At 38.3% G+C, this 18,765-nt stretch overlaps 1 protein-coding gene across 1 annotated transcript in view; it reads left to right on the forward strand.

The window, feature by feature from the left end:
* AGK (acylglycerol kinase) overlaps nucleotides 1-18,765 on the forward strand; it is an 86,802-nt gene that overhangs the window by 43,709 nt on the left and 24,328 nt on the right. Inside the window, exons 5-8 of the mRNA XM_065883654.1 lie at nucleotides 3,280-3,372; nucleotides 5,086-5,118; nucleotides 6,444-6,538; nucleotides 11,357-11,426. Coding sequence (XP_065739726.1) covers nucleotides 3,280-3,372; nucleotides 5,086-5,118; nucleotides 6,444-6,538; nucleotides 11,357-11,426 — 291 coding nt within the window. The remainder of the gene's footprint in view (nucleotides 1-3,279; nucleotides 3,373-5,085; nucleotides 5,119-6,443; nucleotides 6,539-11,356; nucleotides 11,427-18,765) is intronic.

Consider the following 18,765-nt stretch of genomic DNA (forward strand, 5'->3'; position numbering starts at 1 on the left):
GTGTTTGCGGTTATAGCTGTTCTGATAGGAATATAGTATTTTCTCATTGTCTCAATTTGCAGTTCCCTAATGACATATAACATTGAACATTTTTTCATTGGTTTATTTTCCATCTGTATATCTTCTTCAGTGAGGTGTCTGTTCAAATCTTTGCTATTTTAATTGAGTTGTTTCTTGTTTGTTCTCTTATTGTTGAGTTTTAGAGTTCTTTGAACACAAGTTCTTTATCAGATATGTGTTTCAAAAATATTTTCTCTTGTCTTTTAAAACTGTGTTTTCATTCTCTTAACCGTATTCTCACGGAGCAGAAGTTTTTAATTTTAAGGAAGTCCAACTTATCAGTTTTTTTCTTTTGTGGCTCTTGCTTTTGGTGATTTATCTAAAAACTCATCAACAAACCCAGGATCACCTACATCCTCTACTGTGTGATTTTCTAGAAGCTTTATAGTTTTTTATTTGACATTTAGGTCTATGATCCATTTTGAGTTAATTTTTGTGAAAGGTATAAGGTTCACGTTTTCTGCATCGGCCACTCTTTATCCTTTCTCTTTGTTGCATTTGGAATTTTCCTCTTAAGATCAGAGCCTCAAATGTGTCATCCCTATTAATGTAATCTTTTAAATTATGGTCTGTTAAATCTGTCAATATCTTTTTGAATTTTGGTTCTTTCATTCATGTACTTATTCATATTTATCAATTTTTCTTGCAAATATTTGAGTACCTACTACAAAGTAAGCTCTGTTCTACCTGTTGAGAATACAGTCTGAACAAAACAAGTTTTCCCTCTCTGTCCTCAAAGAGCTTCCATTCAAAGTGTGAAAAGGAGGGATGCAGATAAAAAACATATACAAATAAACATATGATTTGTCAGATGGTGATGAGAGCCAAGAAGAAAAATCAAGCAGGGTAAGGAGACCAAGAGTAATGGCGGTGTTAGTTTAGTTCAGGAGGCCAAGGAAGGCCAGTCTGGTAAGATGACCTTTGGAAGAGACGTGGGGGAAATGAGTGAGTCATGCTGGTAGGTTGGGGAAAGCTTCCAGGCCGAACGTACTGCACGTGCGGAGACTCTTCGGAGGAGTGTACTTGGGGCTTGAGGAAGAGTGAGAGGCAAATGTAGTTGGAGGAGAATGAGCAAAGGGAGACAGGAGAGAGGATGAGGTTGAAGAAGTCAGGAGGGGCAAGATTGTCAGGTTTGTATCATTTACGCATTCAGTCAATTACCTTTCCTCTCTTCTGTTGATAAAGTGTTGTGTAGGAAAAGGCTGAATGGAGAGCCCTAAAGAAATGCCACCAGGAATCTACCTAAAATTTGATGTCCCTCCACTGAGCATCTTGCTTTGAACGTAGACATTCAATTGGTAATCAATTCACCCAGTTGTATTCTAGTGTATTGTTCCCACCTATCTCCGCCTTGTCCCCGAGGATATTATCAAACAACTTGTCAGGTGCCTTGCTGAAGACCCAATAGAATGTCTGTCTGGATTTCCTGATATTCTGATCTAGTAATCTGTCAAAGATGAGGATACTCTGAAATGCCTTGTTCTCGGTGAACCCATGCAGATTCCATGTGATCCCCTATTTCGGGGTGTTCACAAAGCATCCTTTTAATCAGGATCAACATATATTCTCTCTTTTTAAAAAAATATTTATTTATTTTTGGCTGCATTTGGTCTTCATTGCTGTGTGCGGGCTTTCTCTAGTTGAGGCGAGCAGGGGCTACTCTTCGTTGCGGTGCACGGGCTTCTCTTGCTGTGGAGCACGGACTCTAGGCGTGCAGCCTTCAGTAGTTGTGGCATGTGGGCTCAGTAGTTGTGGCGCACGGACTTAGTTGCTCCGCAGCCTGTGGGATCTTCCTGGACCAGGGCTCGAACCCATGTCCCCTGCATTGGCAGGCAGATTCCTAACCACTGTGCCACCAGGGAAGTCCCTATATTCTTTTTAAAAAAGTGAAATATTTGGATTGATTGAGCTCAGTCACCAGAGGGCAATGATTTAATCAACCATGGGTATGTAATGAAACCGACACAAAAACTCAGAAGGACAGGGTTTGGAGAGCTTCTGGGCTGATAAACCTGTGGAGATCTGAGGAGAGGTGGTACGCCCAGAGAGGGCCTGGAGACTCCACACCGCTCCCCACACACCTTGCCCCATGTACCTCTTCATTTGTCTGTTCATCTGAATCCTTTCTAATAAACTGATAACTGTGAGACCAAAAAAAAAAAAATATTTACAAATGTATAACTGCAAAGCCAGTCATTTCATTTTTCAGGATAAAAGTAGAACCATTCATCATAAGATTAGATGGTGTTAGTGTAGGACTGTGTTTTTCGTGTGTTGACTGTGACTTAGTGGCCCAGGTGCTTTAGCCCATCTGACATCCAAATCTTTAATTTTTGCCTATTAGTGGGTCTAGTAAAGTGTCAACAGGAGAGAGTGTTTCCTTATTTCAGTATTAGTTGCATTGCATTTGTTAAAATTCAGTGTTTGGTTTTAGAAGTGGTGGCTTAGATCATTCATTTAAGTCTACATATGTATCTGAAATGAGGTATCCTCAATACAAATGGTGAGGCTTACATACCATTTAGTCACCGTTTTGTGACTGCTTTGAGCCATACCTATATTTCTTTATGTACAATCATAGCAAAACCACAGTAACCGTTTATGTAGTACAGTATCAGTTAAGAACAGTTACCTTGCTAGTCGTTTTTCATACTGCTTTCCAACAGTATCAGGAAGAAGCGCTTTTCCCTTCCTCCAGTACACATGATTTCATTGATAAGGAAATTAAGATCCTGAGAGTTTAAGGCCACTCAGCTAAAAAGTAGCAGAGTTGGGATTTAATCTGGGTCTCCTGGGCTCTCAAATCTGTGCTCTTTTTATTTCATCTGTTTCTCCTTGTTTGCACATACACTTGACTTTCTGCTTGCAGATGAAAGTCACTGGGTAAATGATGTAATAATAGAACCTGCACTGGACTAGAAATGATTCCTCTGACTAGCTGACTGTATAACCGAGACAAATCACTAGGTTTGAGTTTTATTTTTAAAGTAAGGAGCCGCCTAGATGGTTTCTGAGGTCCCTTCCAGCTCTAAAAATATAAAACTATAAAAACCATACATAGTTGCTTTGATAGCTGTTTAGTTTCTCATGTATATCAATTATGTAGAACTTAAGAAAAGGTTCAGTGTAAAACTTTAAAGAAAATATCCCATATTTTTAGACCTTTGGGCCTGTGGCTCTAGGATGATGAATTTACCAAAGGCTTCCTTTGTATTGCAGACAGATTATGAGGGCCAAGCCAAGAAGCTCCTGGAACTGCTGGAAAACACAGATGTGATCATTGTTGCTGGAGGAGATGGGACTTTGCAGGAGGTGTGGCTGCTCTTCTCTTTGAAACCATTTTGAAAGGGAGGAAAATAGAAATTAGGTCTTGGAGCAGTGGCGTAAAGTGGTTATAATTTAAGGAAATTATTTCTTTGTAATCCATTCTTTTTAGGATTTCTTCTCTCTGAAACAAGTATAGCATTACATTTTTCTCATGCACTTTTATTTCATTGCTTCGTATAAATTCTATACCCAGCACATAGAAGGGTTTTTGTTTTATCAGATTTAAGTTGGATAAAATGGAATAAAACAGGGTACAAAATGGTGCTGGGTGTGAAACGCTTTTTATATTTTGAAGACTCTTATGAAGTAGCCCTGTTTGTTAGGGAATCACTGTTTCAATTATGGGAAGGTTTCTTATAAAATAAACTTAAATAACAATTGCCTTTTTAAAAAATGCATCTGTCCATTCTCACATCATTTCCATCCCATGTAATGTTATCTCCTAATGGTACATTTAGAGGCAGAGGTCTACATGTTCCGATGTTTGCGTTGCTTTTGTTCTGCAATTCCGTTTCCTTAATGCTTGCTTTGGTCCAATAAGGACAGTAAGTATATTGCCCTGGAAATGCTCTTCTTTTCCAGGGCAATAGACTAGAACCTACATTATGTATTGGAAACCCCTAAAGGGCCCATTACAGGTGCCCCTCCCACTCAGTCACCCCATCCTGTGTACCATAAGTCACATCCATACCTCGTTTCTCATTGTCTTTTGCCTCTATTTTGGTGGTTTCATTGGTGTTCAGGGACCAGGAGCTATAACAGCGGACAGGGCACTGTCCTGTGTTTGAGTTAGCAATCATGTAAGCCATAGTAAGCTTCTTTTAAAAAGGCTGTGCTAATGATCTTGTAATTGTGTTTATGGATTTTTAATGAAGTGTGAAGAATACGGATAGCATACCAACAAAGTGATGAAGTGGAACTCACGACAGCCCCATTTAATCCCGAAACTCAGTGAGGCGGGAGATGCGGGAGAAGATTGGCTTTTGCCTTGACTTCACAAAATGTTTTTAAGAAAGAAACCAAATTGTGTATGTGGTATAATCTAGTCATCAAAGTATGCCCTGGTTAAAAAAAAAAGAATTGGAGGGAAATATAGCAAAATATAAACAACTGACTAATGATGCCTGGTGGGTTTATGAGAAAGTATTTTTTCTTCAGGTATTTTTCACAGTTTTTACAAGACCATGGGTATTATAGTTTACAAATAAAAAATAAAGTAAAAATTCAAATTAAAAATGTCTTTTTATAGAGGGAATACAGTCTCCCTTGTCTTCATATTCATCAGTAAGAAACATTTATTGAGAGCAGGCTCCTCTCTGAGTGTAGCAAAGTGCTGGTTTTTTCCCGATACGTGTACTTCATAGTAGGAAACTAGGATCTGTAGTATAATTGATGTGTACATCACATTTATACCCATCTTATAGAACTTAAAACGTAATTTTACTAATATAATGTGGAAGTTTTATAATTATTTTATCTTAGCCTTTATAGTATTATTGATCCTAGGTGGAGAATAAAATCTAATCTAGCTCTGATCTTATTGGAGGATAGTTTGTGCTTTAACAGCCAATACATCTTTTGACGTAGTTTCTAGGAAGAAAACAGGAACAAGTTTGTGGTCCATGAAAATTGAATTCAATTCTTTTATGATAAAGGAAATACAAGTTGTTTATAACAATTTTTTTAAAACATTTCTAGGTTATAACTGGAGTTCTTCGAAGAGCAGATGAGGTGAGCTTTAAAATAAGAATAATTGCATTTTGACTTTTACTTTCCTGTTTTAATCTCTCTTTATTTCTTTCTTTTACCCTTTCTCCCCTTTTTATATTTTAAGATGGGCACAAGTTGTGCTTCCTCGGATTTTAGAAAATAAAGTACTTCTGCCTATGTCATAGAACACTTTTATTAACTCATGGTGGACCTTTCTGCTTTGGGGATCCAGGGTATCCAATGGCTTTTACCAAGAGTTGTTTAAAATATAAAATTTCCCTATAGAATCTTTTCTTCAAAGGATTCCTTCATTAATAAATTGTGGTATATTCATATATTAGAAGCCATACAACAGTTAAAATGAATGAACTAGGTTTATAAATATCTACGTGGTAAATCTAAAAAATATTCAATAAAAAAAGGCAGGTTGCCAAAGTATGTTATGCATTTCTACAAAGTTTTAAAATTCAGAAAACAAAGATACTCTTAATAGATGCCTAAACTATGTAGTAAAAGGATAACAATGTGAATGGAAAGGAATCACACCCACCTCACGATAAAGGCTTCCTCTGGGAATGGAAAGGGGAGAGGATGAGAAGGCACTTGACTTGTATCTGCGTCACTTTATTTCTTAAAACTCTGAAGCAAATATGGCAAAATGTAATATTTGTTAAACCTGGGTCTTGGGTACATGGGTATTTGTGAGATTACTTTAATTATCATAGAAAAGTGTGATAAAATATTTTATAAGTAACAACAAGAAAGAAGATCCTTCCCAGTCCCTTTGATAATAGTAGACTGAGCTCAAAATAATCTTTAGGAACCTTACGGTATCTGTTTATTTTGTGGCCTTTAATTAAGTCCTCTACTGTGCCATTCTTCTGCTACTTGACCTTGCTTATTCTCTTAGCCTTGTTTATACTTGAGGTAGTTTATAAGGCCCTTACACGTGTCCTCAGTCACTGTACAAATGTTAGACATTTTTAGTTGAATTCTATCTGCAACTTTGTCAAATAGTGTGGCAACATAATACAGTCTGTCACAATCATGCATTTATCTAATATCTAAGACCCTCATTTTCTTAACCAAATTTCTTTCAACCAGTTGCCATTAGCACCCAAATATTCCTTCCAAATGTGAAGGTATGTTGTTTTCATGAACTGCCTTGTTCTAGAACCTGCTTCCTCAGTATTACCTGGTTGCTGGTCTAGGGGTGTGGGAAGGAAGGCTGGGAGGCAGGCCCAGGGTCAGTTACTTTGTCATAGTGGACACACCTGTGCCTCTCTGTTCAACCTCATTTTCTGACCATAACAATAAAACTTTGCTCTTGTTTTCTTCCTCGCCAGGCTACCTTCAGTAAGATTCCCATTGGATTTATCCCACTGGGCCAGACCAGTAGTTTGAGTCAGACACTCTTTGCCGAAAGTGGAAACAAAGTCCAGTAGGTTGTCAATGTGGGATGGTAGCATTTGTGGGTAAGCGAGCCTGGGAATGGAAAATTCACACGTGTGATATAATTTTCTTTTTGAGTTTTGATAGCCTGAAACTTCAGATCATTAAGAGGAAGAGATCAGAGTTCAAGCGTTGGGTTGATTGGGAAGTTTCTCTGTTGGGTTGTGGGACCCTGGTGATCTAATGTTAAGTCCTCAGGTCAGGTATGGAGATGAATACTGATGTCGGTCTGACACTTATGAAGGTAGCTTCGCTGATCCAAGCATATTGTTTGTATGCTTTTGTGTTGTAAGATTCTCTGGTGAAGACATATTCGCAGTGATCATTTGTTTGCTTTAAGTATGTATGATGACAAATAGCAAGTTCCCTGCGGAGACTGGGCCAGCAGCAGCCTTGGCTCCATTACCTTGATAATATAAGTAGCTAAAACAACCAATTATAGTTACGTCCTTTAGGGAATGCCAAAAGTGGAAGGCAGTGTGGATAAAGTAGACAGAGGAAGTAGTGCAATCCTGACATTAAATTAAATTGTTGTGAGTCTAACAGTGTCCTCAGGTGTCAGGCAAGTTGCTATTATTGCTCTTTTCTTTCAAAAGCATTATGTAAACAAGGATTTAGTCTTTCAGGAAGATGGGAATCTTGAATTTGAGTCATGGCTTTGACAATGATTAAAAATATGATCTTGGACAAATCATTTTCAGGCAGGTTCTCATTGTCAGTTGCCTGATCTTTAATGTAAGCTCTGTGATACATTGGGGGAAGTCAATAAAAAATATTTGTTGAATGAATGAATTGAAGTCTTCTCAAGACATTTCTTGTTATAACCTTCTAGAATCAATAACAATAATAATACTCAGGTGATTTTCTGTTTTGGATTTTTTTTCTGCTTTGGGATTTTTATTTTAGATTGAGGTATAGTTGACATAAAACATATTAGTTTCAGGTGTATAACACGATGATTTGATATTTATATGCCACCACAATAATTACAGTTAACATCTGTCACCATTCAATAGTTACAGAATTGTTTTTCCTTGTGATGAGAACTTTTAAGATATACTCTCTTAAAAACTTTCAGACATGTAATACAGTATTATTAACGTTAGTTGCCATGCTATACGTTCCATCCCCATGACTGACTTATTTTTTTTAATAAATTTATTTATTTATTTTTAGCTGTGTTTCGATGACTGACTTATTTTATAACTTGACTCCCTTTGCCCTTTTTACCAACCTCCCACACCCCACCTCTGACAACCATCAATCTGTTCTCTGTATCATCTATGAACTTGATTTTTAAAAATTTTAATTTAATTTAATTTATTTTTTGGCTGCATTGGGTCTTCGGTGCTGCATGCAGGCTTTCTCTAGTTGCTGCGACGGGGGCTACTCTTCCTCGCGGTGCACGGGCTTCTCGTTACAGTGGCTTTTTGTTGTGGAGCGCGGGCTCTAGCACACAGGCTTCAGTATTTGTGGCATGTGGGTTTCAGTAGTTGTGGCTCGCGAGCTCGAGAGTGCAGGCTTCAGTAGTTGTGGCGCACTGGCTTCAGTAGTTGTGGCTCGCAGGCTCTAGAGCGCAGGCTCAGCAGTTGTGGCGCACGGGCTTAGTCGCTCCGTGGCATATGGGATCTTCTCGGACCAGGGCTCAGACCCGTGTCCCCTGCATTGGCAGGCGGATTCTCAACCACTGCGCCACAAGGGAAGTCCCTTGTTTTGTTTTGTTTTTTTAAAGATGCCACCACGTATAAGATATCATACAGTGTTTGTCTTTCTCTGTCTGACTTAACTTCACTTAGTATAATACCCTCCAAGTCCATCAGTGTTGTTGCAGATGGCAAAATTTCATTCTTTTTTATTGCTGAATAGTACTCCAGTGTGTGTGTGTGTGCACACAAATGTATATATGTGTGTGTGTGTGTGTGTGTGTATCTCACATGTATATCACATCTTTATTCATTCATCTGTCAACGGACACTTAGCTTGTTTCCATATCTTAGCTACTGTAAATAATGCTGAACAACAAACATGGGTGCATATATCTTTTGAGTTAGTGTTTTCGCTTTCTTCGGATAAATACCCAGAAGTGGAATTGCTGGATCACATGGTAGTTCCATTTTTAATTCTTTGAGGAACCTCCATACTGTTTTCCATAGTGGCTGCACCAATTTACATTCCCAGCAACAGTTCAGGAGGGTTCCCTTTTCTCCACATCCTCTACAGTACTTGTTATTTCTTATCTTTTTGATAACAGCCATTCTAACAGGTGTGAGGTGATGTGTCATTGTGTTTGGATTTGCATTTCCATGGTTGTTAATGATGCTGGGCATCTTTTCATGTACCTGTTGGACATCTGTATGTCTTCTCTGGAAAAATGTCGATTCCAATTATCTACCCAGTTTTCCAGTGGATTTTTTTTTCTGTTGAGTTGTATGAGGTCTTTATATATGTTGTATATTAACCACTTACCAGATATATGACTTGCAGGTATTTTCTCCCGTTCAATCGGTCGCCTTTTCATTTTGTTGATGGTTTGCTGTGCAGAAGGTTTTTAGTATTATGTAGCCCCACTTACTTATTTCTACCTTTATTGCTTTTGCTTTTGGTGTTAGATTCAAAAATCGTTGCCGGGCTTCCCTGGTGGCGCAGTGGTTGAGAGTCCTTCTGCTGATGCGGGGGACACGGGTTCGTGCCCCGGTCTGGGAGGATCCCACATGCCGCGGAGCAGCTGGGCCCGTGAGCCATGGCTGCTGGGTCTGTGCGTCCGGAGGCCGCAGCAGTGAGAGGCCCGCGTACCGCAAAAAAAAAAAAAATCATTGCCAAGTCTTATGTCAAGTAGCTTACCCTCTATGTTTTCCTCTAGAAGTTTTATGGTTTCAGGTCTTATTACATTCAATTCTTTAATCCATTTTGAGCTAATCTTTGTGTATGGTGTAAGCTAATGGTCTAGTTTCATTCTTTTGCATGTGGCTGTCCAAGTCTGCTTTGGGATTTTGAATAGGCTGGTTTTGTGGATTTGTTTTTGCTGTTGTAGTTTGAGGAGTCATCTTTTATCTTTTAACCTTTTTTTTTAAGATAAAAACCTTGCTCCATATATCAAACACCAGGCATAAGCGTAGACATATATCAGGCCTTTATTAAAACGTCTCTCATGCTTCAAGCCTTAGTCTGATGGGGAGAGTTCAGCTCTTTACCAATCATCCTGCAGCCTAATGTGGCATTTCAGTTTGCTATATTTTTTTCCCAGTTTAGAATTTCTAAGGGGCTATAAATATGACAAACAATGAATTAAACATTTTTTCTTATCTGAAACAAATCCTATCTGGTTCGGGTCTTGGTGACTTTAGATAGCTAGTCTTTCCCCCTGTCAGTATAGATTATTAGAACTGCTTGCCAGCATTACCAGATATGCCAGTGATGCGGAGGTAGGACATGTCCCTTAGAGAACACCTCACCTATCCAAAAGCCAGTGTCTGTGCAGTGTGGCTGCCCTCAAGGTCTTAAATAGCCTTCAGTTTTTTAGGAGCTGATTTTCCCTGTGGTTAAACTAATGTTGTTGCTGCTTCTATTTATAATTTAAAGATTTATAAAACTTAATTTATAAGCATGCCCCAGGGCTCTTAGATAATTAAGTCAGTCTGCCCTGGGTTCATAATTTTATAGACCTCTTAACATGGCAGATGCCTGAGGCTACTTAAAAGAACAAGGCTTTGCTTTTTGCATTGCTGTCGAGATTTGTTGTACCATAATTACTACAGAAGAAAAAGGAATTTTGAATTTGGAATGTTGCAGATAAATAATCCTAAAAAATAGCTGTTTCGTCCTACAGTGCTGCTTTATTTAGAACTTTCAATTATTGCTGGAGAATGATAAATTTAAGGTTGCATTTTAACCATCTTCTGCCAAGGAATTTTGAAAAAAAATTAATGGAAAAAGGCATTTTTCAGTTGGAACATTTTTTAAAGGTCAGCCTCTCAAAAGCACTTCTTAAACCTCTTAACGTGCTAGGTACTGCTCAGAGCGAGCACAAAGCTTTAGGATTCTTTCTAATAACTTCCTTTGAAATTAATGTATTCATATCAAATTAATCTAAACTGGTGATCATGTGTTTTGCTTTCTCCTAAATTGAATCTCATTTTCTAAACTGCTACCTACTTCCCAGATAGCAACTGTATTGGAGGGAAAATGGGATAAAGATATGTTGATAGAGAAATATGAGAAAGTAAAGTAGGCTGTTTCTTAAGTTTCAACTTGCTTCCTAGGGAACCCAGAATGTAATCCAAGCGTTGAAGTTAATGTGTATATTTTGGGGATTTATTATATTTTGCTAAGATAACTCCAGCAAATCCTGTCCTTTAGCTATCCTTCAGATTATTAGAGTAAAAAGGAATATGGTTTTTGAAGTGCTTGACTTTCATTCTCTTACAGTGAATGAAAGATGTATTATTATTTATTTATCATATTTTCCAGTGATAAAAGTCAGACACCATGTAGAGACTCAATAAATGTGAGGTAAATAAATGATTGGTGCCTTGTATAAACTTCTCTTTGCCAAAGCCTTCTCTTTGAGCCTGTATCAGAGCCTTCCACTAGATTTGTATCAGTAATTCTTTTATATACCTTTGTTCTGCTTTCTTGGAGTATTTTGAAAGAATTTGTCTTTTTCTTGACCCAGCTATTAGTACTCTGGGTAGGAGTGTGGTTGTGTGTGTGTGTGTATGTGTGTGTGTGTGTGTGTGTGTGTGTGTGTGTTGGGGGAGATGTTGCTTATTTTTCACAACATGATCATTTCCTTCTTGTTATCTTTTAGACATATTACAGATGCTACACTTGCCATTGTGAAAGGAGAGACAGTTCCACTTGATGTCTTGCAGATCAAGGTAAGATCTTTTCATCAGAGTTTGAAAAAATTAACAAAGTAATACACACTTTAAAAAAAATGTAGTAGTTCAAATAAGATTGTAAAGAAAACAACTGTTCTTCTTCTTACCCTTTCCTATGTGAAGTATAACCCCCCAGAGAAGATAATTTTACCTGTTTGTTCTAGTTCTCACTAATTAGTATGCTCGTGATGCTACTTTTAAAAATTGTGGTTAAAAAAAAAACCCACAAAACATGAAATTTACGATCAGAACCATTTTTAGGTGTATAATTCAGTTTAAGTATATAATACTACATTTTGGTTTATCGGTTTTAGACCTTATCTCTTGGCCTCTTATCAGAAGTCCTCTGTATCAACTCTCAGTATAGTTGTATCATGATTTTTAGTTCCTCTGATTACCTTTGGCCCACAAGTAATTTTTCTCTTTTATATGGTTGTTTTGAGTATTAAAAGAGCTAATAAATATAACGCACTTAGGACAGCACCCGATTTCCTCTCACCTGTTCGTATGGTGGCCACCTCTCTATCTCATGCTCTGCCAAAGGCGAAACCTTTCTCGTGACCCATCTGTCTTTTGGAGGGCCTTCTCTTTGGAATTCAGGTTACTTGGTTGTCTTGCATTGTCAGCTCTCTGATGGGCTTAAGAATAATGATGATTCTGTAGATTATCAGGCTTTTTCTCATTTTTAGGGTGGGAACAGTGTTCCTTGTTGCTTCCTACATCCTAGAGAGGAGCAGAACTTCCCATTTTTCTATTGGGTTGTCTAACATTTTCTTACTGATTTGTAGATGAGCTCATGAATTACTCTAGAAAGACATTTGCTCGCTTTGCCCACTGAAGGGGCCTAAAGGCAGTGACACGCAACAACAACGAGCATATCTGGCCTCCAGATTTTGGTCTCTAAGTACCATTCCCTAATAAAACTTAACAGGATTCTGTGAAAAGATGTCTTTCAGAGGCAGGGCAAGAATAAGGGCAAAGAACTACTCAAAAACTGATGAAGACAACGCAAAATAGGAGGCAGCCTGATGGTACCCTAGTGGCCAATTTTGGGCTGGTTTGAACATCAAAAAGAATAATGCTAGTGGATTATAATACATTAAATAAAAATGATGAATCTGTAGTTATGTTACAGAAGAATTGCCAAATTGTAAATGTATAAGATACGACAGAGTTAGAGAATTACCATTGGGCAATCACTAATGAAATCACTAATTCAGACAGGGATCATCAGTGGATGCTACACACATTGGATAAAAGGTCGTTGAGAAACAAATATCCACACAGTCTCAAATGATCGCAAGTTACTTAATAATTACAAAGGGAAAAAGTGCCTTTATAGTAGAGAGATCTAGCATACACCACCTTAACCAGGTGATCAAACAGCATCACCAGTCATGGGACAGATGGACATTATCTGCCTCCGGATGTGATATATTGAGAAGGGTACAACATCACCTACGTAGTTTTCTGCCCAAAACATTAGTCTTAATCTAACTGACTCTAATAATGAGAAAACAATCAAATCCAAATTGTAGGACATTCTAAAAACAGCCATTGATTTGGCTTCTTCAAAAATGTCAGTGTCATGAAATCTAAAAGAAGATAGTCTGTTCAAGATTAAGGGAAACTAAAGAAATATCATAATGAAGTCCAGTACGAGATCCTGGACTGGAAAAATGAAAAACAGTGTCAGCCGTAAAAGACATCAGAGATGTTTTAATATGGATGATATATTAGATGTTACGTGCCAGTGTGAGATTTCTTGAGAGTGACAATGGTGTTATGGTTATGTCCGTGTATGTCCTTGTTCTTGGGAGATACATGCTGAAATAGTTAGGAGTGAAAGGTCATGAAGCCTGCAATTTATTTGCAAATGATTTAACAGTACTACAAACTATACACACAGAGATAAAGCTAATGTGGGGAAATGTTGGCCTGGTGAAGCTGGGTGAGAGGTAAATGTGGTGTTCATTGCACGTATACAAGGTTTTTTGGTTTGACATCTTACCAATATTAAAATTTTGGAGGGAAGAAGACCCAATAGCCATTCCTGATCAGAATCTTCTCTCTAAAAACGGTTTAATTCCTAGGGGAAAGATATTGTCGCTTGATGGTAGTTAAGTATCTATCCCTTCTTCATCTAAATTTCTTCTTTTTCCCCCTGGAAAAGGCAGGTTCCTAAGAAGGCTGAGCCATAAAGCCAAATAATCCTATAAACAGCGAATCCTGCATACTTTACTCAGGTTTAGCTTCAGAATGTACCAGCTACATTCAGGTTGTCCTCCAAAGGCTACGCACATTTCATATGCATGCAAGTTTCCTAGTATCTGTGGAAGAAGCCTCCATACTGTGTCATGATTCCAAACTTCAATCCTAAAATGTCGTTCCTAGTTATATGGCATTTGCTATATGCACGTTTACGGTTGATGAACCCGTGAGCTTGCAACCCATTTCCCTTTTATTTTCCTTTGTGCTTTATGCAGTGATATCTGGACTCTCCACCAGGACCTTGTTGGTCAGGGTAAAAGCGATTTAAGTTGCAGTTGATTCTTTAGCATCTAATAAAGCTTAATCGTTTTCACAAAATGTGCTGAAAGGAATGTTAACCTGGAAAAGAGACTACAGATCAGCATCCATTATTTTATTGTTGCTGTCAAAGGAGTGAATCAGGGTAGATCTCTTAATAACTGAGTGATTTACTGCTTCTTATTTATGTGTGAGAAGTAATACATTCTAGAGTAATTAGGATTTAACTGAACATTCTTGACTGTGCTTGCATTTAAATGTCTTTTGTCTCCTTTATCTTTTTCTTTCAAATATACTGATTCTGTGAATTGATGAAACCAGTGTCAAATTTAACACAGGCTCTGTATATTGGTAACACACCCCAGGAAGCAGAAAACTTTTAAAATCAGTTCCTAGAAAACATAGTACAGTAGCCTCTACTGTAGTTTCTGAGGCACCCAGCTAGGCTGAATTTGTCTTCTCTTTTTTCTTTATTTCTGGAAATTGCTTTCAGAATGTGGTGAAAAGCATTGCAGATGAAGCCTGATACCAGATTCCTCTTCTTTTAAAAAACAAACTGAAACACAATTAAACATATAATGGAAGATTCTCCAAAAATAAAAGAAATAGTCCTTGGAAGCTATAATAGTGCTTTATGTTTTCATTGTATAGTGTGAGTTCACATCTCCTAGGACTTCTAACTCAGTGAGGGAGGCAAGATGTGTATTAGTATCTTCATTGGACAGATTTTTTAAAAAGGGTTGTCTGATCATATGACTAGTTGTGCTGTAGACAGAAGTAGAATAAGGATTTTCTGTCTTACAGTCCATTGCTTTTTCCTTCACTGCTTTGTCTAGGTGGGATCACTCTTGGCCTGTCACATGATTTTTAAAGGGCAGTTTTCTCATGTGGACATCTACAATGCCTGGAAGTTGACTTTAAAGTAACTACTGTAAAGATTTATGGAATTCTTCCTAGTTCTTTCTTTTTGGTCTCTCAGTTCGACTCAGACCCTGCCAACCCAGAACCAAATGAGGAAGATAGGGGAGGTGGTGAGACTCTCCCCCTTTACCCTGTCTTTCATTCCTGGCTTCCTTCTGTTAAAGCCCCAGCTCTGATCATTCTCATACGACGATGCTTAGAGCTGCTCCTGAGCTCCTTCTGCCTTGATTCTTTTTCTTCATCTAGAATCCCTAAAATCCATAGGTCGGGCAGTTGTCTAGTTGACCAGGATCGTTTTCTTGTCACTGTTCCTTAAATTCTGTTCCAGCCAGCTCTCCCAGTTGTTTTCCTCTGCAGAGCGTGAGGTCATTTCCCCGCAGGGATTTACTCTGTCCAGGGGAGCCTCTGACTTGGAGCAGCTTATCTCCTTTGCTGCTAAGGTCTGGCTGCATGTCTGTCTTTCTGTACAGTATCTGTTCTTGTTTTCTCATCTCTCCATCTCATAATCTGACTATTGCCCAGAACTTCACTGGCCTAAGATACAGTGGTGCTTTGTCTGTTGGCTTCCACTCTGTTCAGCTGACCTTGCTTATTTTTCCTGTGCTTGTGTGTCCTCCAACTGGGACCAGTGTCTCCACTACTGGCCTCTGCTGAATCCTGAGGGCTCTGTGCCCATCTGCTTTTCTAGACTTTTCACATTCTTCACACTCCTTTCCTACCCCTTGCTGGAACATAGCAACTCAATTCCGTGGAACCTTAAGGTTGCAAGGCTTTTTGGTTAAACTTAACAGAAGAGTCCCAAAATTCTTCCCCCTACATGAAGAAAGGGAAAATGGTTTTAGAGCACCAGTCAGGAAATCTTGAGTACTTAGCTCAGCACTTCTTGCTTCCACTACATGCTTTAGAACAGCATTTCCCTAAGGAATATTACTTATGCAAGATGTCTTCCCAGAGAAGGGCTGAACAGTTAACAACTCAGGAAAGCCGTATATTGTGCTTCTTCTTTTGGACATTTATAATTTACATTAACATATTAAAGACTCTAAAAAGAATTGCAGTAAATATAACTTCTTTCAAACCAAATAAGTTTGATATTTCCCAACTTATTTCAACATGGAATCTTCTATCATCATCATCATATCATCATCATCATCAGCTGTAGCACTTAACATCTTAAGAAACATTTGGGAAATGTTCCCATTGATACAGCAAACTATTCACATAGTGTTAATTCTCTCCCTTAGGCTAGAGCGCCCTTTCTCCTCGTTTCTTTTCTTTCTCTCTACTTTCTTCCCACCCTCCCCAATTTAGGTGCTTTATTTAGTTTTCCTTTTTGGGGAAGGACTGGGGAAATCACTGTAGTATGCACTTATTACTGTAATATAGTGTCCTTCCTCGAGGGACCTGATTTCTCTCTCTCTTTTTTTCTAATTAGCATGCATCTTCCCTAGTCCAGTACTGTATGATTCAGCCTTGTTCCTTCTCTTTCAATACTATATAGTGCTTAGCTCACTCTTGGGAACCTCCTAGGTAGATCTGAAAAGATTATAATGAATAGATAAAAGAATGAATCCAGGAATTATACAGATATAGATATAGATACAGATACACATACATATAAATGCTGGATCAAAAAACATAGATTGCATTAAAAAATTCCTCCCACCCCCTGTTCCCTGCCTCTGTCAACCACCAATCTGTTTTCTGTATCATCTATAAGCTTGTTTTCTTTGTTGTTGTTATTTTTTGTTTTTTTCGATTTCACATGTAAGAGAGATCATACAGTATTTGGCTTCCTCTGACTTACTTCACTTAGCACAGTGCCCTCAAGGTCCATCCATGTTGTCCCAAATGGCAAGTTTTCATTCTGTTTTATGGCTAAATAATATTTCTGAGTCTGTGTGTGTGTGTGTGTGCATGCCACAGTTTCTTTATCCATTCATCTGTCGATGGACACTTAGGTTGTTTCCATATCTTGGCTATTATAATTAGTGCTGCAGTGAACATGGGAGTGCATGTATCTTTTTATTTAAAAAATTTTTTATACAGCATGTTCTTATTAGTTATCCATTTTATACATATTAGTGTATATATGTCAATCCCAATCTCCCAAATCATCCCACCACCACCCCCCCACCACCACTTTCCTCCCTTGGTGTCTATAAGTTGTTCTCTACATCTGAGTCTCTATTTCTGCCCTGCAAACCAGTTCACCTGTACCATTTTTCTAGGTTCCACATATATGTGTTAGTATATGATATTTGTTTTTCTCTTTCTGACTTACTTCACTCTGTATGGCAGTCTCTAGGTCCATCCACGTCTCTACAAATGACTCAATTTCCTTCCTTTTTGTGGCTGAGTAATATTCCATTGTATATACATACCACATCTTTATCCATTCGTCTGTCGATGGACATTTAGGTTGCTTCCATGACTTGGATATTGTAAATAGTGCTGCAGTGAACATTGGGGTGCATGTGTCTTTTGGAATTATGGATTCTCAGATTATATGCCCAGTCGTGGGATTGCTGGGTCATATGGTACTTCTATTTTTAGTTTTTTAAAGAACCTCCATACTGTTCTCCATAGAGGCTGTATCCATTTACATTCCCACCAACAGTGCAAGAGGGTTCCCTCTTCTCCACAGCCTCTCCAGCATCTGTTGTTTGTAGATTTTCTGATGATGCCCATTCTAACTGATGTGAGGTGATACCTCATTGTAGTTTCTTTTTTTTTTTTTTTTTTTTTTTTTTGTGGTACGCAGGCCTCCAACTGTTGTGGCCTCTCCTGTTGTGGAGCACAGGCTCTGGACGCGCAGGCTGAGCGGCCATGGCTCACGGGCCCAGCCGCTCTGCATCGTGTAAGATCCTCCCAGACCGGGGCACGAACCCATGTCCCCTGCATCGGCAGGCGGACTCTCAACCACTGTGCCAACAGGGAAGCCCCTCATTGTAGTTTTGATTTGCATTTCTCTAATAATTAGTGATGCTGAGCAGCTTTTCATGTGCTTCTTGGCCATCTGTATGTCTTCTTTGGAGAAATGTCTATTTAGCTCTTCTGCCCATCTTTGGATTGGGTTGTTTGTTTTTTTAATATTGAGCTGCATGAGCTGTTTATATATTTTGTAGATTAATCCTTTGTCCATTGATTCGTTTGCAAATATTTTCTCCCATTCTGAGGGTTGTCTTTTTGTCTTGTTTGTAGTTTCCTTTGCTGTGCAAAAGCTTTTAAGTTTCATTAGGTCCCATTTGTTTATTTTTATTTCCATTACTCTAGGAGGTGGATCAAAAAAGACCTTGCTGTGATTTATGTCAAAGAGTGTTCTTCCTATGTTTTCCTCTAAGAGTTTTATAGTGTCCGGTCTTACATTTAGATCTCTAATCCATTTTGAGTTTTTTTTTGTGTATGGTGTTAGCGAGTGTTCTAATTTCATTCTTTTACATGTAGCTGTCCAATTTTCCCAGCACCACTTATTGAAGAGACTGTCTTTTCTCCATTGTATATCCTTGCCTCCTTTGTCATAGATTAGTTGACCGTAGGTGTGTGGGTTTATCTCTGGCCTTACTATCCTGTTCCATTGATCTATATTTCTGTTTTTGTGCCAGTACCGTATTGTCTTGATTACTGTAGCTTTGTAGTATAGTCTGAAGTTAGGGAGTCTGATTCCTCCAGTTCCATTTTTTTCCCTTAAGACTGCTTTGGCTATTCGGGGTCTTTTGTGTCTCCATACAAATTTTAAGATTTTTTATTCTAGTTCTGTAAAAAATGCCACTGGTAATTTGATAGGGATTGCATTGAATCTGTAGATTGCTTTGGGTAGTATAGTCATTTTCACAATATTGATTCTTCCAATCCAAGAATGTGGTATATCTCTCCATCTGTTTGT

This window comes from Phocoena phocoena, chromosome 9 (assembly GCF_963924675.1).
Source record: "Phocoena phocoena chromosome 9, mPhoPho1.1, whole genome shotgun sequence".
NCBI classification, from domain to species: Eukaryota; Metazoa; Chordata; class Mammalia; order Artiodactyla; family Phocoenidae; genus Phocoena; species Phocoena phocoena.